This window comes from Silurus aristotelis, assembly GCF_946808225.1.
Source record: "Silurus aristotelis genome assembly, chromosome: 1".
Lineage (NCBI taxonomy): Eukaryota > Metazoa > Chordata > Actinopteri > Siluriformes > Siluridae > Silurus > Silurus aristotelis.
The window spans coordinates 25,846,253-25,868,055 of NC_139574.1; the positions used below are offsets into that span (position 1 = coordinate 25,846,253).

A 21,803-nucleotide genomic window follows, 5' to 3' on the forward strand; every position below is an offset into this window, starting at 1 on the left:
CGCATTAAATGCGTTTACTCATTTTTCCATTATTAGAAATAGGCCCGAGCTGTCAAACGCGTGAAATGTTTCTATATCGACCAAACAAATCCCTTTTTTTGCTGTGATGCAACATTTTATCGCTATTAATTTCTACTTTATTAAAGACAATGAAACGTCTTATCACTATGTCAACGGTAGACAAACAGTCACGTGGTCAGGGGCAGACGTCCGTACTCAGCACCTGTCCCAAAGGTTTTATTAGTAATGATGAATTTGTGTATGGTTGATCGTGTAAATTTAGGCAGAAGGGATTATTCTCATACTTGCTGCTCCAGCAGAACATTTCATTAAACATGGCTTCACTTTCCAAAACTGTAAGTTGTACAGTAAAGTTATACTGCTGTTAGTTGGTTATTGTGCCAGATAACTAATCCTGCAGTGCATGAGTGATAATGTGTTCATATAATAGGTATAGTTATATGTAGGTTATTTGTAGTCAACTAGGAACTGAAGTGATGTTTAAAATGTAAATCATAGACCATAGTGACCAGAGTGCTTGGGAAAGGGTGTATAATACTGATACTTTAGACTGCTGATAAAACATTCATTAGTGAAGCGTGAATCCTCGCAACTGCTCACAACAACAGTATCTGGGTCTTCGCATCATTAGTTGTTTGAGGATTGTATTCTATTTCTACACCCTCACAGCACTACCATACACAGCACTTGGATAGTAATATTTAGGTAAACGTTCATTGTGTTTAATTATTATTTTTTTTTTTTCAGTATCACATCAGCACATGATCGTAATCTGTTTCCTGTCATGGCCTCGGATGGCTCACCATCCCAAGATACTCAGAAGAAGAAAACGAAGACAAGCGGAAAGAGGAAGGGTGAAACCGTAAAGGACGTGGAGGATAAAGTGGAGCTTCAGGTGGAGAGACTTACAGCATGTGGATACAGTGCTTTACAAAAGGGAGATAGCTCAAAGGCTCTCGAATACTTCAAAAAGGCGTTCAGGACTGCTGCGAATGTAAGGAAGGTGTTAAGGGATTCACTTCACCATTTGTTTTAGTTTTTAGATTTTGTCGACCACCATGTTTCTAGTGTTTCTAATCTCTCCTTGTGTGCTGCATCGCCAAAAACAATTCTTATTCCTCCTTTCTCAGCTCAAACAGACTAAAGTACAGCGGGCTTGTGCTTTTAACCTTGGAGCAGCATATGTGGAAGCAGGTAAACCCCAGAAAGGGCTTGATTTTCTGTCACAAGCTGAGTCAAGTGAGAGAGGTGAGCGGGTGGCAGATTTGCAGTTTAATTTAGCAGCAGCGCACGACGCTCTTCATGACCATGTGCGAGCCGTCAGACATTACCAACAAGCTGCACAGCTTTATCGTGCACAAGGAGACGGGAGCAGTGAAGGGGACACCTGTATCAGACTGGCACACTGTCACCTGCGCAAGAAGGTCAGGTCTCTGTAAGCAAAAGTGTACAAATGTTGTGTTATTTTAGTGTGATTTTGTCTTTTATGTCTGTAGATTTAAAAACCCATATCTTCAATGGGCCGACAATTATCATATATTTACATAAATCTCATGAACTGTGATTAACCAATTATACTTGCAAGATACAGCTTGTTCTCTAAACTGGTCTGTTCTACCAGTTTGATTGGAATGAATCAAATTATACGTAAAGTTTCAGCAGAATAGGTGGGTTGGTCTGTTTGGAATGCAATCATCAGAATGAATTCAAATGTCAGACTGCTTCTTTCATTTAATCAAATGTGAAGTTTCTTACTCAGGTGAACACTGCTTGTAGATTCCTTTGTAATGGTTTGCAAACATTAGGAAAAGATTGATGTGATTTGTAATAGAAAAACGTTTGATTCTATGCAACGACTTTCCAACTCTTATGTACACTTCATATTAATTTTCAGTGAATTGCTCAGACATTTGTGCTGTCTTTTTAGGAGTGGACTGATGCAGCAGAGAATTACCTACGTGCAGCCGAAAGCTATAAAATGGTAGGGAAACTGGCCTATGCTGCAGTGGCCCTGAAGGATGCTGGGAATCACATGTTAAAATGCGACTGCTTCTCAGCAGATGATGTCGTTAGTGTTCTCACAGAGTGTTTGCAACTGAGTGCCAAAATCACAGAACCAGAGACACTAGGTGAAGTATAAACTATGTATATTAGTATTGTTATTTTAAGCTTTTTTTTTTTTTCAACAGGGCATATATTAGACTACACTACAGTATGTTAATTACCTGTTAGAAAGATTAGTGGCCTGATGAATAAAACATTTTTGTACATCAAGCAGTAAGACAGGAAACTTCGTTAATCATTATAAGATAATTGTCCTGTGTCTGTTTTGGGGTTTTTCAGGTAAGCTCTATAACGCAGTAGGATTGAGTTTCTCTCAGCTGAAGCACTTTTCTGAGGCTGCTGAGTGCTACGAGCTGGCTCTGCCTCTGGTCCGCTCAACTCCACGCAGGCTAGCTGTGGTCATGCAGAATCTGGGCGCGGTCCACAACTCCTTGGCACAGTACCGGAAAGCCCTGGATTACCACAGAGAAGCAGCTGCACTGCACGGTTAGCAAACCACCAAGCCAAGTTGCTCATTTGCATTGGCATTTCCTCATCACTGTATGTGCTGAATGTTGTCTATTCATAGGATATGACATGATCCCATAGCATGTTTTTTTCTTCCCATATTTTTAAAGATTGCAGAGACAAGCTGTCTAATACATTAATTAGTTGCTCGTGTGGGGAGATGTTTTTACTAGTGGTATGGGTGAAAAAATAAAATTGGATAAAGGCAATCCTACAGTCAACCACACATTGTGTAGACTATGTTAAAAAAGATAATAGTTTTTGGCTCTGATGTTGCACAACAGAAAACATTTGTCAAGGATTTTAATCCCCATGCTGCCCCTGTCCAGCACAATGACACTAGCCATTTGTTGACAGCAGAGGGCAGATAGTGCTTTCCTCTGAGTATATGATGCTTTCTGCAGTGGTTTGAGAAGTTGCAGTACCTGGCTTGATAGTTCAGAGATACCCTCCCTCTCCCTGGTTGGTATGATTCTATCACAATGCAATGTTTTGTTTAGGTTCAATATGAAGCAAGGTCCTGAACAAGAATGAAATAATTTTTTTAAATAATTTGTTAGAAAAACAAACCTACAGAAAACATACTAATCACATTTTAAAGACACTGGTAATAATTCCATAATACTCATTTAATAATAATTTGGATCATAATCAAGCAGTGTAATAATAGAAACAACATTCTGTAGCTCAAATTATTTGGAAGGCAATTTAATTGATCATCTAACTAATGGAAATATTAAACATGCTGATTAGATGTAATGTTCAAGCACCTGCTTCTCAATAACAGATAAAAGGACACAGACTATGAGGCAGACTGAGGGAGGGCTGATACACAATGTCCTGAGACAGGTGGGGAAAGTCTTAGAAATAGACCAAGAAATCTGTATCAGCTACCAAAACTCACCAAATTGCTATGTTTATTATTTTAAACAGAATGTATTCCAGGTAAAAATAAAACATACATAAATGCATTTTAAAAATTCCAAATATTTTAATCATTTATGTTTATCAATTAACTAAGCTTTATTGAAACTATTGTATTGTGAATGTCTAACCATATTATTAACCATTTTTACCATATGTATAATGTGCATCAATTGTTGCAATCCAGGAGCTATTTGGCTTAGTCATTTTATAACTGCTGTTGATTCCAGTCTCAGGATCTCCCCACAAAAATAAGATAATCATGTGATCAGATTACTTTCTATGTTTTGGAACTCTATATTCACGATTGGACCTCTTGTGTTCAAACAGTGCAATTGCATTCCATGCATAATTGATAGATTGCTGATATTGCACATTTCCGCCAGGCACAGCATCACATTTTTCTGCATGCATCCTTTCGTGATGTATCATTGCATCCTTACATTTTTGTGTATTGCATAGATACTTAAAATTATAGGCTTACAGTACAGTATAGTTGTATATTAGAAATAGTATAGTTCCAATATTTAATCACAAGAAATGCTTTTAGTCACTAATCTACAGTGTCCTACAATCCTACTGTCAAAATCCATGCTTACTTCTAGTAAGTGTAAGTTATCCTTGTCCTGTAGTATTTCTTGTACCCTCCTCTAACTCTAGTTGCAGTGCATGCATCAAATACATCACTTCAGGTTATATCTCAGGGGACAGTGAGAAAGAAGCTTATTCCAGCATATTTCTGTCCCATCTTATGTATTTCACTCCTATTTGTCTCAAGCACATCTGCACTGGTTGCTTTTATTTGTGACCATATGTGACTTTAAGATCCACTGCTGAGTTTTCACAATTTTATGATAATTACACAGAGGGGATAAAAACATTCACAGCTGAGTGACACAAGTTGCAATTTAGGTTTTGCACGAGTCATTTCATGTGTTAGTGTTTGTTATATATTTTGCTTATGCTTACGTTTTATGAAATGTGTTTAATTGTACAGCAATAATGAACTATAGCATCTAAGGTGCTTCCTGAAGGTTACTATTTATCCTGCTGATTATATTTCTCCTACTGTATTGGTAGGATCGCTAGGTAGCCGTCGGGCTCAGGGCTGCTGTTTCTGTAACTTGGCTTATGCACTCAGTGAACTGGGGGAACTGGAGGAGGCAGGAGAGAGCTATCTACATGCTCAACAGGCTTTCAAAGACAGTGGTACTTAGCTGATTTTCTGAATATGTCCACAAATACTGCGATGCTTCAGTGACAATCTGCTTAATGCCAATTCCATCTGTCTGTCTCTCTGTCTGTAGATGATTCCTCGGGGCACTGGCAAGCGTGTGAAGGTCTGGGTGAAATCAAAATGAGACTAAGAGACCCAGACAAAGCCATTCTCTACTATAAGCAGGCTTTAGCACTACTCTCCAAGTGCAAGGTGAAAGGTTTGATCCCAGACCTGTTCGTTAGGCACAAATACAGTGAATAATGCAATATTGACATCTGGTAGATGAATTCAAATAGTTAGCAGTCAACACACACGCACATAGCTGCAAGCTGAGACCTGTCTCCAGTAGTTCTTAGTATTTTTGCCCTCTGCTGTTGTTGATTAATGAAATATGTATTGATTGATGCACATCATAGGTGTTACTGAACACATCACTGTATTGCTTCCAGGATGTCTCTAGCTCTGTGCAGGAAAGCCTTGTCAATAAGCTAAGTGAGGCTTTACAGATGAAACTGGCTTTTCAGCAGGTAAATGCCTGTTTTTAATGTAATAAACTGTATGTCTGGGATTATTAGATATAATAAAGCAGAAATTTACGCATGCAATTTTTAAATGTATTCTATTCTCGCACTCAGAGTGGCCCCCTTGTAAGTAAAGCGATCAAGGAGAGAAACATGAACAGACAACACCTGCGGTAATACTGCACAGCACTGATAATAACATATCTTATTTCCAAACCCCATGGCTCTATGCTCACCCTTCTCATGTGCTAACCGATTTCTGACAAAGGAGCTGAAAAGAATTTAGCCATATCCCATTGGTTCCCTGTAATTGCTTTCATGCAGAAAAGCCCAGATGAGCAACGCAGAGGAAACGACGAGTGAGCAGACAAGAAAAGAACAATCGAATAATCACTGGGTAGAGGATACGGGTAAGATGTGAGACTTTACTTTATTCAGTATATTCAGTTCAATTCACAGCAGGGGCTGTCACAAAGCAGCAGTTCAGAAATCTTAGTGTAGATTTAGAAAAAAAAACTGATTAATAAAAAGGAACGCATCCTGTTTCTGATGTACAGCTGAGCAAGTCTTCAAAAGCTATTTACAATTAACATTTCCAAATGTACATAATGTTAGTGAACTGCTTACTTTAATTTAGAGCTATTTTTTCTTTTTCTTTTTAATTAATAAAAAGAGCACGTCACTGGTGAGGTATGTTAATGCATAAGATAGTTTGTTCTGTCCATTATAGAGAAACATGCATGCGAAGTATCCAGGATAAGCTTAAATACAGTCCTTATTAGAGCCATAAGCAACACACTGCTTAAGTCTATCTACTTCGAGTTTATGGGTCTATCCTTATTTAAGTGGATAGCAGCCTCTTTTTTTATTTCTGAAAATCCAGAACTTGCTCAGAAGTGTTGTTCAGATTGCTGCTAATTTGATCAAATGAATTTTATTAGAGACTTAAGGACTTACAACTTTTCATTTCTGTTGTATGTTGCTCTGTAGAATGGAGACCTACAGAAACAATTGGACAGAGGAAAACTCATGGTGACATGATAATATCATCAAGAACGACACAAACAGAGCGTCCTGATCACATGACTGCGCTTCCAGAAGCTAATAGGTAGATTTATAGACTGTAAGACTGTAAGCAAAAAATGATGTGGATTGTTTGCACATTTCTCAAAACAAGAGACACCATTTTTATACTCTAGACATGTTATTGGCTTTAGCATTCAGCTTCATTGCAGCAATGATTGAATGGTAACCAACAGTTTTAATTCAAACATTTACAATAAACTTTATCGTCAGTTTCTTCTTACCTCCCAAATGCATATCACTTCGGTTTTGGACTGCAACTAGTGTGCAAGTACAATAGATTACCATCCCATTGATTTAGCAAAAATCACTATTGATTTCCATTTGCTTGTATCCTTTATTGACACTTAATTATTTAAAGGACTGATTAATTTAAGATTTCTCCAGTAATTTTTATTTATTTATTTATTTATTTTTTTTTTTATTTTTTTTTTGAGTAATGCAAGTAAAAATACATTTTATAACCTTGTGTTGGCTTAATTCCAGTTATGCCAACTTGCTAAACATGCTGTTAGATTTATTTTTTGGGTTATTATTTGTTTAATCTTTTGGCAGTTTCTTTGTACAAAATAAGGATTTTTGTTTTATGTAGTTGCAGCTGGAAATGTTTTCATTTGTCTGGCATCTAGAAAATCTTTATCCATCTTTGTGAATTTACTTCACAGAAATAATTTCTCTGAAATCAAAGAGTTCAAAGGCAGCCATGGTTCCTGAATGCAAACAGTTGATTTTATGTTATGTCTGGTTTTCGCTCTTGTTTTATCCCAAAAACATCAGGTCAAGTGCGCTTTTATTGTCATTTCACTCATAAACATTTGGTACAGTACACAGTAAAATTAAACAATGTTCATTCAGGACAGAGGTGCTACAGTATATAAAACAACATACCACTAAATGACACAAACCTAACTACAACATACAGACCTATTCATAGGACTCCATAAAGTGCACATGTGCAAAAAACACAACGCAGTGCAGTGAGACAATAACACATTGAAAGTGCAGCACTGACCAGTACACAGAGCTAAATATTTGATAGTGCAAAAAATTTGTAAACATTGGGAGGCTTGAATGCTATGGTACCTCTTTCCAAATTTCAGGAATGTGAAAAGCGTGTGAGGGGTGTGTATGACCCGCCACAATGCTGGTGGCTTTGTGGATGCAGCATGTGGTGAAAATGTTGATGATGGAGGAAAAAACATGCAGTGATGAAGCATCTTAGAAAGCTCTCAATATTCCCTCTGTACAATGTAGTGAGGATGAGTGGTGTTAGATGGGCCTTCTTATTATGGTGCAAATTTGGTCATCATCAATTGGGGTATATTTGTGACATCTAAATAAGGTGAATGTGAGGGACTGTTTTTATCACCCACATTAAAATGACCAATGTGCCTATTTGTCATTGCTTTACTGTCATTCAATATAACTGCTAGAACTCAGAGTTTTTAGACACAAACTGATAGGCATCATACATGTGAATTTTAAACATATTTTCCATAGGTACATGTGCTCTCTTTTAGTGTAAAGCTGCAGTGGGATATATGAAAAGGATTTCAGTAATGTTGCTCCCACACGTGTGATATTTCAAGTCGTTTATCAGCCCATCACTCTAACCATCCTGCTGCTTTAGAATACAAATTTTAGTTTTTGTTGCTATATGATTTAAAAAGGTCTTATATTGATTTTAAAATGTGAATGTCTTACCCATGGCAGGAACCTGAACAACACATATGAGAAACCTCGTCTTGAATATAAGAATCCCAAAGACTCCCATTTCAGCTCACAGCCGGGTGAGTATACACATACTCAAATATCTGATTAGAGCTGCTTATTCATACAATAATTCTATAAATATTATTTTTTTTACATTTACACTAATTACATTGTAACAAAAAAAGATGAATCCACGTCTGAAAAATCCAAAGAGAACCCAGTGGTATCAACAAGGTAAAAGATTCAGTCTAAAATAAATTGTCTAACCAGATGCTCATGGTAAAATCTGACTGGTGAAATTTCCATTTTTAGTGTTCCGCTGCTGGAGGAGAGCATAGAGGCCTTACCTCCAGCACATCTTCACAGTGAGAAGTCTACTTCCATACACAGGACTGTAAAGTCCAGATTCTGTACAATCATGTGACAACAGCCAGGACATATTCATTGTTTCTCTCCCAGGAATTTTTTTTTAAACAACTTTATTTTCACTGAGCTACATTCACTCTGTATGGCCTGTAGCAAGTGGACACAGGATCCATGTCCTATTATAATATAGTGATTAAATCTACTGATGCCATATGAAAATTTTATTTTGAAACATTGTGCATAATCTGAAATGATCTGCTAATAGTCCTGCTTTAATTGTTTTACTGCTTTTAGCATCCATTTACTTCCTCACTAAACTGCCACAAAGAGGAAGGCATAAAATTAAATCGCTGTCTTGGATCGTCCAATCACATCTCATCTCCATCACATCTCTGTGATGAAGGTTTGCCCTAAATGGAACCAAAATCCTACCACTGGATTATTAATTACAGCACTGCCTCCAATACTGATATTGTGTGATCTTAGTTTGATCTTATATGCCAGATTTCTAAGATTGTAACAATATAGCAGTATAAAGGGAATATAAAATGTAAGATAATAATGTACTTTTAAAAACTTATACATTGTATACCATTCCAATATAGGTGTGATAAGTTGTATGCTCGGCATTATAAAGTGAAGTGTAGACAAATGTGTAGACAAAGTGGGTACATTCTGAGGTGGTTCTGCTCACCAAAATTGTACAGAGTGTTTATCTGAGTTACTGTAGCCCTTCAGTCAGCTCAGTCCTGTATGGCTATTTTGTGTTGATCTCTCTCAACAACAAAAACCTTTTCCAGAGCAGCAGGCAAAATCACTGAGATCACATTTTTCCCTATTTTTATGATTGATGGGAACATTACCCAAAGTTGCTGACCTGTTTCTGTATCACTGTATCATCGCTGCCATGTGATTGGCTGATTTAAATAATTGAATAAGTAGGTGCACAGGTGTTTCGAATAAAGTGCTCAGTAAGTGTACATACCAGATGTGAATCAGAAAAAAAAAACATGTATACACTAACCGGCCAGACTACAAGCAACATCTGGCAAATAAAAAGTGTTTATATTTTCCATGACTGAGATTGTTGCTTTGAGTGTCTGAAGAATAAATTGTACACCTGATTCAAGTTAACGGTATGGTGACTTTTGGCATTACACCTTACACATAGTGTTCTGCAAGCACAGCTCCCCATGTCTACTCAAACAGACCTATATGTGGCTGATAAAGTGTAAAAAAAAAAACTCAACAGAAAACAGATTCAACATTTAATGATTTTATGACTTGACTGATGTGAATTGAGTGCTTCTTGACCGAACAGTCATAATGCAAGTTTAGATACATAATACAGTTACTTGACAGCCAAGAATCAAAACTGACAGATGGACAATTTAATTTTGCTTTCACCACACCAAAGAAACCTTTTTCAATATTTCAGATTCCACATTATATGCTTCATTTCAAATCCATTCCGATGAATATCCAGTTTCCTATTGACCTGACTGTGTTTTTTGATGTGGGCTCAGTTTTATGTAGCACCTTTATAAATATTGTCAGAAACAGGATGTATGAAATATCGATGCAAAAGACACCAGAGTGGACAAGGACAAAAAAGTATTTAGTCAGCCACCAATTGTGCAAGTTCTCCCAGTCCTTCAAGGTCCTGGAGTGGCCTAGCCAGTCTCCAGATCTCAACCCCATAGAATATCTTTGGAGGGAGTTGAAAATTCGTGATTCCCAGCGACAGCCTCAAAACATCACTGCTCTAGAGGAGATCTGCATGGAGGAATGGGCAAACTACCAGCAACAGTGTGTACAAACCTTGTGGAGACTTACAGAAAACGTTTAATCTCAGTCATTGCCAACAAAGTGTATATAACAAAGTATTGAGATGAACTTTTGTTATTAACCAAATACTTATTTTCCACCATAATTTGCAAATAAATTCTTAAAAAATCAGACGGTGATTTTCTGGATTTTTTTCATCATTTTGTCTCTCATAGTTGAAGTGTACCTATGATCAAAATTACAGGCCTCTCTCATCTTTTTTAAGTGGGAGAACTTGCACGATTGGTGGCTCACTAAATACTTTTTTGCCCCACTGTATGTGTTATATGTGCTTTTTGAACACCCTTTTCCACATTAAGTCCCAATTTGCTGTAATAATCTCCACTCTTCAGGGAAAATGTGCCGCTAGATTTTGAACACTGCCCATTCAGCCCCAGTAGCGATAGCACTAATATCAATGTTAGGTACTGATGTAGGTAAGGATGTAGGTGGGGTGCATTCCAATTAATCCAAAATGATCCAAAAAAGGGTTCCATAGGGTTGACACATGGAAACCATTTCTTCATTGATCTAGCTTTGTGCGCAGGGGCATTGTCATGCTTGAACCGGTTTCCTCTCCTAAGGAAAAGGAATTCCAGAAACATCATTCCTTATACAATTGTGTGCCTCCTAGTTTCTGGGAACAGATTGGGAACAACTATATGTCTGTAAATGTCAGGCACCGCAGACTATTTTATTTGTATCGTGTATATCGTGTAAAACTTTTCTCTTTCGCGTCAGTGCACTGTAGAAAGTGTTGTTGTTTTTTTCCTGTTCACGTTTAAACAGCTCATAATGTCAAGCACAAAAAGTCTCCAAGGGGTCGTTGGTCTGTTTTATGATATTCAATAGGCGAATCAATTAGATATCCGCGCGTCATGTCTTCCATTTATAGATCACTGAATTCCGATGCGAGCTGCCCACAGGGTGTTAATATCCGCGTTGAGTGGTGTGTTGGAGGTGTGGAGGTGTGGAGCAGGTTACAGTGAGTGACTTCGGGCTGTGCGTCATGACGCAGTGATGTGCTGAGTGCTGACGCGTACAGTCCGCGCGCGCTGCTTTTCTCTTTACCGGACACCGGACGCAGCTCACCTGCTGCAGCGTTACAGCACAAACAGCATCTCACCTCACTGGACTTTCCTTCTTATCTTTTATTTATTTACTCTCAGATTTCTTTTGGGAAATGGCTTTTTACAGTGGAAGACATTCCAGGAGTCGACTGTGTGTTGCCGAGGAGGAAGAAACGTGTTTTGTTTGTCGTTATAAAGGACGCGATTCTCTGTAGGTTCAGTCGCATTACTTCAGGGTAGGTAATATCAAGATCTTTTTTTGTTTATTTGTTTTTTTAATTGGATTTTTAATGAGTTTTATTTTCCATGCAGAGCAATCAGTGTCTCGTGCTATGTATTTATAATATGCTCCTGCAGGTGTTTTGCTGCCCAATAGAAATATGGTTCATGATGAATAATAGTCAGGCGTTTTTTTATACTTTCATATTTTTAACTCATCCAATTATTTATTGTTGTTATGTGAAATTTAGGTGACTTCAGATTTGGGTTCTGAAATTTTTTAGTAAGGATTTTTTGTTCAATAATTGGAGTGAGGCTGTGTCTTAATCTTAATGTGTCACACAACCACTATAATAATGTAAACTACAGAAAATAACTAGAAAGGAGGAGAATTACACACACACACACACACACACACACACACACACACACACACACACACACACACACACACACACACAACAATAAGTATATTGTCTTCTTCAAAGTTAGAGATGTTGAGGGTCTTAAACAAGCAGTTGGGAGCTTTACAGTAAATGGAGCTCATTCCTGTTGAGATTAAGTCCAAACTCACGACTGAAACATTCTTGCTTTAATTAAAAAGTTTGAATTAAAGGGGGGTCTTTAATGTTGCATAATGTTCAGATGGCAGGTGGGAGGGGAAAGACATTTGGTGCAGTGGCTCTACCACGGGTCATGTTATGACTGCTGATTAGAAAGTCATTTGTCAGCTGCTGTCACTGTACTTGCTTTTTCATCACCTGCAGAAGTGCAGAATAAATGTATATCTTGTCTATTTCAATCATTTAAACAAGCGGTTCGGTGAACATTAAATGCGCATAAGTTAAAATGAATGTACTTGAAATAATATTTGTTGCTATTGTGTTTTTGTCCTATTATTGACTTCTGGGCTGTTACTATTTCTAGTCATTTCTTTTCTTAAATGTAATAGTATTTAAGATCTTTCTGAAATTATAGTTTCAAATATATAGTTTCCATAAGAGTTGATGATGTTTCACATCCATATAGTAAAACAAACCTAAATGATGACTGTAACCTTAACCATAACACATCTATAACTGAGCAAGACCAATCCCAGTGTTTTATAAATGTTTCTAGACCTACTAAAATCTCACTGTTTAATAGTATAATGCGAATATGAGTAACCATTATAAACTCTATACCCTATGACTATTTAGAAAATACATATAAAAATATTTGTCAGTTTGATAAACAATAAAATTTTCCATAACCTGTTTTTTATTTTTTTTTATTTTCCAAGGGTGTGAATATTTCTTAAACATAATATAATTTGCCATGGGTCAGAAGAAGAAAGCTCTGTCTTATTTGAAACCTGTCTAAGCTGCAAGTTTTAAATATTACATTTAATTATACCCCAATACTGTAAACACTGTGTATAACCAATATTCCACAACAAGAGCAACAAAGAGTTTTTGATTATCTGACATTTAATAGTCATTGCCTGGCTGTTGTGTATTATAGTGTTATAAGACTGAACCCTTTTTTCTTTCGCTCTTCAAATTCCATTGCACGTTAATACACGGAGAATTGCACTACAACTGAATTAAATTCCTCAGGCTTAAGGCTGAAAGTCCTCGTGGGGACACAGTGAGCTTAGTGGGTGTCCAGTCATTATGAATCGGATTAGCAACTTGACTTGAAATTATTCACTTTTCAGCATGAAGGTTTAAAACCACTGAGCTGTTGAGGAACAGGCAGACTGGGAATGTTCTATTGACAAGACACTGCACCTAATTGTACAAATTTCAAGCCTGGCTCTTCAGCATGGAATCTGAAGCTGAGACACTGTGTAGGCAGGCACAAAGGAGATGAGGACAGGCTTTGTCACCTTGTCACTACTATCAGCTCTTGATCAGTCTGAATGATAGCTTGCGTTGGGTGGGAATACACTATAGCGCAGGAGTTGAAGAGACAGAAAGGTTGGCCATATCGTGTTCATTGTTCTAAAAATAGATCAATACACTTACACAAGCATCAGACACTGTTCAGGGGAACTATGAGATATTCTTAGCAGGTGAGCTGACATTAGGTTGACTAATTGAATAAAGAATAGATAGCACTGGGCCTTTAAGAGGCACCAGGACACAGCAGAGCTAATTAAATTGTCTTCATTTGTGTGAATGAGCTTCTGTACTACAGCAGTTTAACTTTATTAACCTCAAGTAATATGTAATACATTTGAACTACTTATTGCTTAATTTAATTTAACTTAATGGAATGACTTTATATAGGATTTATGTGCCAACAAGGGAGCTTGTCATCCCACTACATTTCCTTATAAATAACTGCACTTCCTCTGGAACTACAGTCAGTGTATTACAGTGTGTTTCATCTCTGTTTTACCTCCTCAGTCCTGGCTGCAAAGAGAGGGGATTTTTCTTCAAGCAATATCGTAATGGCACTTGCCATTACTATATTAAAGTGTTGATGCATATAATTAATTATACCAGGTTCAGGTTTTAATGAAAAATCCAGCTTGGACGAATAGGCTTTTACAATTTGTCATGGGGTCAAAGCAATTTACCATTGTTGACAGCAAGCTCTGTAATTAAAATTGATTGATTTGCTATCTATTGTATGATTGATTAGGTCTTTATCTCATAGAGGATTGTATACAATACAATGTGAGCAAATCTCTATGATCACTTAAAGACCCAGGACCACAATAAATTCCAATAAGGTTCAGCATTATCTGTTCAATAACACTTTCTTTATCTCAAACCTAACAAGCAATCCTAATGCTTAAATCATTATAGCCATTAATCCAATTCCCCTGGATAGGTCAAGCACATTTTTCAGGAAAGGTGTGGATTTGATGGATTTTAATATTTTTTCAGCATTGTGTACTGTACGTGCAAAAACTAGATTAGAGCCAATGAATTAAATACAGCAGAGTGATATTTTTATTGACAAAAGGACATGCAGTGGCAGCAGTTCAGGGGTATTGTGGATAATTTGGTTACATTGGGGACATCATAATTTCAAAACAACATAAACCAAATGTTGAAACTCTGCCATATATTTCAGGAGTACAGATTTAAGTAAATCTGGTGGACACTGCAATAATCCATTGACATACACTTTATATACTGAGTGAAAATGTGCGCTCTTTTAATCTGATCTCTGAAGCAAAAGACATATATGGATTTTCTATATCTCCTACTGTATTTGTGTAGGATTTATACTGTATCTGAACATCTGGTGGTTTCCATGCACAGCTTAATATTAATACAGTAAGGCAATACTCTCTATCACTGTCCAACTGCAGTTTAGCTAGTGCTGGCCTTAACTCGTTTGAAGAACTGAATGTATTCTTATTCACTTTTGTACATATTTTAGTTTGCCAAGGTACAGACAATGTAAAAGCCCTATGTCAAGTCTTCCAGTCACAAAAATTAAAAGTACATTATATTTTCATTCACGTCATGCTATAAATCACGTTGAAGAGACCACCCTGATGTAGACAGTAAGACACAGTTAAATAGCAGATGTTAACTTCTACTCTTCTGAAGTGGTACATCTAAAAATAGCTATGCATTTGCCAAATAAATTGCTCATTACTTACTTTCTCTGGAACTGTGAGTCACATCTGCCCTCAGTGGCAAATGTGATTCATGTCAGCACTTTCTCCTGTGCTACGGGTAATGGGTCTATTGAAGTAGCTACATGTTAGCGATGTTAGATTTAGAGGCTTATGGGTTCCTAGATTTCCAGTGAATTATAGTCATTTCCTTACTCTGTTAACACATTCAAATATAAAACACTGTTTCTTTTAAGGATAGTGCTTCAGATTTGTGATAATAAGGTAAGAAATACATACCTTAAGAACAATGTAAGCAAAACATGCCTTAAAAACAATGGGTTTCTCCGGGCATGCCTTAAATGTATTCTGCCATGGTCTTGAAGGCGTTCCCAGAGGATTGTTTTGAACACAATCCTGTGTGGGGTTTTTTTAAGACGGCTTTTAGAGGGCCTGTTATTTTCCTTCTGACTGTGACTGGAAAATAAAAAGAGGAAAAAAAGTGAAATGGACTCAGACCTATTTTATTGGTCGTATATTATCTAATAAATTACTGCCTGAGTCTTTAAGTTACTGCTTAATAGAGTAGAAGTAATAATTCAGAATTATGCTATTTTTAGTTGTCGCATTTCATCATGTGCATACGGATAGAATGGTGCAGTTTGTGAAGTCGGTTAAATCTTGCATAGGCTAAGTAAAGAGTATAGTAGGTGAAACCATTGAACCTGACAGTGAATGTCAGGGTCACCTAAATAGGCATTTAACCGTACCAGTGATGTCATACCAGTGAGGTCTAAAGGTTTAAGCTGGTGTGAAATGACAATAATGACAGCCTTGTTTACACCACTTTTACTGACATCTTAGAGAGTTAAAATATCTTAAATAGTGTGACATTTTTCTTATTATAAGATTAACCAAAATGAGGTTGCAAAGCGTTATTCTAGAATTTGCTTCATTTGACTATATTTGTAATATGTCTGTTTTCCGTACAAAATGTAGAACATTTTAATGAACTGCTATTTCTCTTTAGAAATTGTGGATTCTGGGTAACTGGATGCCGAGAAACAGCTCTCTCTTTTCACCTTCAGAGCTGGACATCTCTCTGCAGAATGTCTCAAACTCTTCCCTGTCCCCCGCACTGGCTGACTGGAAAGCTCCCACATTCACTAGGGCGGCACAGTTACGCGTCGGCGCCACACTGGTACTCTTTCTGTTTGCAGCAGTCAGTAACTTGGCACTTCTCATAAGCGTGTGTCGCGGGCGCGGACGACGCCTGGCCTCCCACCTGCGGCCCCTCATTACGAGCCTGGCTACAGCAGATTTGATGATGACATTCATCGTAATGCCACTGGACATGGTGTGGAATGTGACAGTGCAGTGGCATGGTGGTGATGGTCTTTGCAAGTTGCTCAGCTTCCTTAAGTTGTTTGCCATGCATTCCTCTGCATTCATCCTGGTGGTGATCAGCTTGGACCGACAGCATGCCATCCTTCAACCTCTCGACACCGTTAATGCACACCGGCGCAACAAGAGAATGCTGGTTCTGGCATGGAGCCTTAGCGTGCTCCTTGCCTCCCCACAGGTAGGCTTAAGCACCTCACACATAAAAAATTATACGAGGACACACTACTGTGTACATTTCCTCATGGCACACAGACATCTAATTGGCTCTACGTTAATATCGTTGTCACCTTTTGTCACATAGTTGCACCTCAAATGGTTCAATAAGGCCTCTGTGATTTTGGATATTGAGTACTTTTATTAGATTGAGTTAAATTTTTAATTTCTTCAATCCACTCAGAGAAAATATTTACCTTTTAGAAAGAGATAAAGGTCATGTAAATCTGGGAAATTTGTGTTAGTCTGAGTGTGAGTCTGCTAGTAATTGAGTGTGAGTCTGCATTTGATGACAATGAATTCAAGTGAATTCTCTGAATGTTCTTTCATTAACATGGTATGAAGTGAACCCGACCGTAATTTTGCTACTTTCATACAGTTCAGAAGGATTTTGCAAATCTAAAAACAATTACAACAGAATGTACTGAAGACCCAGAATCTTAATTTTCATTAAATAAGTAGCTTGTTCTTCCCCATACATAAACCCATGCATCTGTTTTTACATGCAGTGGTGTGATTTCTTATTTTTTTGCATGTGTCTCACACTTTAATGTTTCAGATCATCAAACTAATTAAAATATTAGTAAAAGATAACACAAGTAAACCAAAGGAAAGGAAAACAAAATCCAAAACTACATGGCCCTGTGTGAAAAAGTGTTTGCCCCCTAAACCTCATAACTGGTTGGGCCGCCCTTAGCAGCAACAACTGCAATCAAGCATTTGTGATAACTTGCAGTGAGTCTGTTACAGCACTGTGGAGGAATTATGGTTCACTCATCTATGCAGAATTGTTGTAATTTAGCCACACTGGAGGGTTTTCGAGCATGAACCACCTTTTTAAGGTCATGCCACAGCATCTCAATAGGATTCGGGTTGCTGTTGCTGAATTGCAAGTTAATGCACACGCATGATTGCAGTTGTTGCTGCTAAGGGTGGCCCAACAAGTTATTAGGTTTTCCCTTAATAATAAAAACCTTCATTTAAAAACTGCATGTTGTGTTCACTTGTGTTACCTTTTACTATATTTAGTTAGTTTGATGATCTGAAACATTAAAGTGTGACAAACATGCAAAAAATAAGAAATCAGAAAGGGGGCAAACACTTATTCACACAACATAGTAGGCTAGAATTTACTGTGGGTGATATTTCCACAGCAAGAATGAGAACTGGTGCTAGCTATGCAACATATCATCACCGAACCCAGCATTATTTTAATTACCGAACATATAATAGCATATGTTTTTTGCCAGGTGAGTCAAGACACATGCAGCAACTCTTTCACAAATCTTATTCCACACTGACCCACACACACACACATTGTATAGTTTGTTTGCATAAAATGAGCCATGAATAAGGCTTTTGCAGTAGTAATTGCTTTAGCTTGGAGGTTCACTTGAAGGTCACTGTATGAAAACTGCAGCAGTAATGAGGAGGGTTCAAAACACACATATTACTGACCCATGCCATAAACATCGACTCATTGCAGGTAACAAGTACTGAACATCGCTGTGGTATAAAAGATAATAATAGATTTATCAGAGTAAATGTATGGCATGTGTACAACTTTAAACTGTGCACTTCAAGCACTATTTGAGAAATACAAACAAAAAATCCAAGTGTATCCATGATAAACAACTAAACACAGGTACACTTATATATATATATATATATATATATATATATATATATATATATATATATATATATATATATATATATATATATATATATATATATAAAAAGGTCAGAGTGTTATTTAGTTATGGTCATTATACAGTGTCAGGTAGAAATAAGACCAGCTATTACCGTATTTTGAGGCCTATAAGCAGCTACTTTTTTCCCCACGCTTTAAACCCCACGGCTTAAACAACGAGGCGGCTAATTTATGGATTTTTCCTGGGTTTTTTCCGATTTCACAAGCTTCAAGACAAAAAACTGAGCCCCATAACATTAGAAATTGCAGAACGGGTTCAGGTAAACCAATAAAACTCTTTATATTAAATCAGATGCGCTCCCACTAAATCGGGCCGCACCACATCATAAATATGAATGAGGTTTGACCTGCCGCTCACTCGGACTGTCTACAGGAAATGCAAATCATTTATCATGCTAAAAACAACCAGGCATGAAAAAACACTTCACCTGTGTTCTGAGCTGCACGGCTTCGGGAGAAAAAATTCACCGATGGTGATTTTTAAACGCATGACGATGCCAAAAGATAAAATCCCGAGAGAAAGAGTTGTGAAAGGAAGGAGGAAGACAGTGAACAATGACTTTCTTGGTAGGCTACTGTTTAGATACAAGCCGTGTAACATGCACTGTCTTTCATTAAATCCTGTGTAAAGTTCATTAGTTTCAGTGTAGACACATGCGGCTTATAGGCAGGTGCGGCGTATTTATGTTAAAAAGAAAAATCGTTGTAAAATTCAGTGGGTGTGGCTTATATTTGGGTGCCATTAATAGTCCGGAAATTACGGTACTTGGATTTGTAAATGGGATGGAAGCATTACAAATGACATGCGTATCAGTGGTTTTGAGGATTATTGAAAAATGTAACTGTGACCGAAAAGATATTTTGCACTTGGCCTCAAAGGTTTGTCTCTCTTTTAGTTGTTTATCTTCAGAGCAATCAACGCCGAAAAAGTGGATTTCATCCAGTGTGTGACACATGGCATTTTCCGGGATCGTTGGCAAGAGACTGTCTACAACATGTTCCACTTTGTGACTCTCTACGTCATCCCACTGCTAGTTATGAGCTGTTGCTACACCCGCATCCTTGTCGAGATCAACAGACAGGAGCACAAAAACAAAGGTCATTGCAGGAATTCAGGAATTGTATACTAAACTGTCTTAGACAGCAACAGCTGGGGTTTTTTTTTCCACCACCCTGAATATCCAATTAGCTTTTTGTAGGTAACAGTTAGATCTATTGGTAATTATTGGTACATTCTGCTCAGCTGTAGCTCAGCTCAAGTCTTGTTGGAGTAGACTTTTTTGTTTTGTGTACACCTGCACAATCCTCAGTGTTTAGCACTTCTTTTCAAATCAATAGCATGTATGATTTTATCTACATTTACTATGTTAAGCCAATGACATGAGAAATTGAATACAATTTAAAGTATGTGTGTAGCTATAGTAATCAATATATATCCTGAAATTGCATAATTTGAGGGATAAACCTAATCTTTCTGTTGCAGAAAGGCCTTCTGGAAAAGCAGTTGCTGCCTTTTTTAAGACCATAAAATAGCCATTTTAATATTACATAGTGCAGTGCATTTTCCCAGATCTTTTTCCCCTAGTCTTTTTACTCTAATCACTAGGCCTAGAAGGCCTATGTGACACCAGCATCCATTAATATTTGATCTCATTTTAATGCAGAATTCAGATTATTCCCCATTTTTTTTTACATATAATGTATTTCAACTGACGCAATCTGCTTCCTCTATGCAGCGGGGGAGTCTTGTCTCCGGCGCAGCCGAACAGATATGATCCCAAAAGCAAGAATGAAGACACTGAAGATGACCATAATCATAGTCCTGTCATTCATAGTCTGCTGGACTCCATATTACCTGTTGGGAATCTGGTACTGGTTCCAACCAGAGATGCTGAAGGTCACTCCTGAGTATGTCCACCACCTGCTTTTTGTTTTTGGTAATCTAAATACCTGCTGTGACCCAGTAATCTATGGCCTGTACACTCCCTCTTTCCGTGCCGACCTTGCACGCTGTTGGGGCTGCCGTTCAACCAGCGATTCTCCTCGCTCTCTGCAGCATCTCTCCGCTCGACGGGGGCATCACAGCGCAGAGCAGGAGTCTGATCCTGCCAGTGTAAAAGGGGCAGAGGGTTAAAAAAAATTTTTTTAATTATATACAATATATATATATATATACACATTATGACATTATAACATTATGACTGGTGAAGTGAATAACACCGATTATTTCTTCATCATGACACCTGTTAGTGGGTGGGATATATTACACAGCAATTGAATATTTTGTCCTCAAAGTTTGTGTGTTAAAAGCAGGAAAAATGGGCAAGCGTAAGGATTAGAGTGAGTTTAACAAAGACCAAATTGTGATGTCTAGAAGACTGGGTCAGAGCATCTCCAAAACTGCAGCTCTTGTGTGATGTTCCCGGTCTGCAGTGGTCAGTATCTATCAAAAGTGCTCCAAGAAAGGAACAGTGGTGAACCAGCGACAGGGCCCGTATGGTCCAACAGAAATGCTGAAGAGTTTAATGCTGTTAATGCTCAACTGGTCAGAACTGATTGCAAAAGGGGACCAACACAATATTAGACAGGTTGTCGTAATGTTATGCCTGATCAGTGTGTGTATATATATATATATATATATATATATATATATATATATATATATATATATATATATATATATATATATATATATATATATATGTATATATAGTTATATGTATGCATACAACTGAAATGTAACATTCCAAATTGCTCTATGTACCCTTAAGTAGAAGTGCACTAAGGACACAAGGGAAGTAATGTGTTCATTCAGAAAAATTATACAATGTATTTAATGAAATGCCCTGGTAAAAATATTTGTCAGAAAGTAATACTGTTACCTGATAAACTACTCTAACAGCACATGCATTGCAGCAAATACATTAGCATTACATCTGATTTCTGTGATGATGCACGACTAGTAACTTAGCAATAGTTCAACAGTGAGTGACACTTCTTGCTGCAAATCTGTGCTTCTGTGCTACTCTTAAAAGAACAATTTTACATTGTTTTATAGTAACACAATTACATAATTAAGGTGAATAACCTTGCATGGCCTGCACAGAAAGCACAGCAACAGATTAACAGGGATAAAGTGTGTTTAAAGCCAGAACAACACCAGAACAACACTCTTCTAAAGCTTAGAATGCAGGCTTTAGATCATTAAGAAACTGACCAAGCACAGAATTACATTGAGATTTTCTATAAGTCTAGATAAAGTGCATCGTCTTCAGAGAGTCACAAGTATGCTTATTAATGCTTTTTTCGAGCTGTGAGTTTGGTATGTTTGGTTCAATGTATGAAGAACAACACAAGGAGAAAGAGCAGGGAGAAC

General features: G+C 37.4%; 2 protein-coding genes across 3 annotated transcripts; both read left to right on the top strand.

Annotated features, from left to right (window-relative positions):
* Positions 1–216: 216 nt before the first annotated feature.
* Positions 217–8,924, top strand: ttc24 (tetratricopeptide repeat domain 24). Of its 2 annotated transcripts, XM_083556788.1 has the most exons (14): positions 217–356; positions 769–1,015; positions 1,152–1,445; positions 1,949–2,150; positions 2,365–2,571; positions 4,597–4,725; positions 4,824–4,945; positions 5,185–5,262; positions 5,371–5,429; positions 5,581–5,666; positions 6,247–6,364; positions 8,053–8,129; positions 8,238–8,286; positions 8,365–8,520. In XM_083556788.1, the coding sequence occupies exons 2-14, from the start codon at positions 806–808 to the stop codon at positions 8,474–8,476; spliced, it is 1,743 nt and encodes a 580-aa protein (XP_083412914.1). In that variant the 5' UTR covers positions 217–356; positions 769–805; the 3' UTR covers positions 8,477–8,520. The 2 variants fall into 2 exon arrangements, with proteins under 2 accessions (XP_083412914.1, XP_083412915.1); XM_083556789.1 differs by lacking the exons at positions 8,238–8,286; positions 8,365–8,520 and adding an exon at positions 8,713–8,924.
* Positions 8,925–11,316: 2,392 nt separating this feature from the next.
* On the top strand, positions 11,317–20,561 carry gnrhr3 (gonadotropin releasing hormone receptor 3; the record flags this gene model as incomplete). The annotated part of the gene is made up of 4 exons (XM_083553164.1): positions 11,317–11,551; positions 16,127–16,678; positions 19,324–19,525; positions 20,164–20,561. The coding sequence occupies exons 2-4, from the start codon at positions 16,151–16,153 to the stop codon at positions 20,559–20,561; spliced, it is 1,128 nt and encodes a 375-aa protein (XP_083409290.1). The 5' UTR covers positions 11,317–11,551; positions 16,127–16,150.
* Between the last annotated feature and the right edge of the window lie 1,242 nt (positions 20,562–21,803).

Excerpts from the sequence above, each read along its gene's own strand:
- ttc24 (XM_083556788.1), top strand. The coding sequence starts at position 806 with ATGGCCTCGGATGGCTCACCATCCCAAGATACTCAGAAGAAGAAAACG. Across the intron at positions 6,365-8,052 it reads GCGCTTCCAGAAGCTAATAG|GAACCTGAACAACACATATG; the intron begins GTAGATTTATAG and ends TACCCATGGCAG. Across the intron at positions 8,287-8,364 it reads AACCCAGTGGTATCAACAAG|TGTTCCGCTGCTGGAGGAGA; the intron begins GTAAAAGATTCA and ends TTCCATTTTTAG.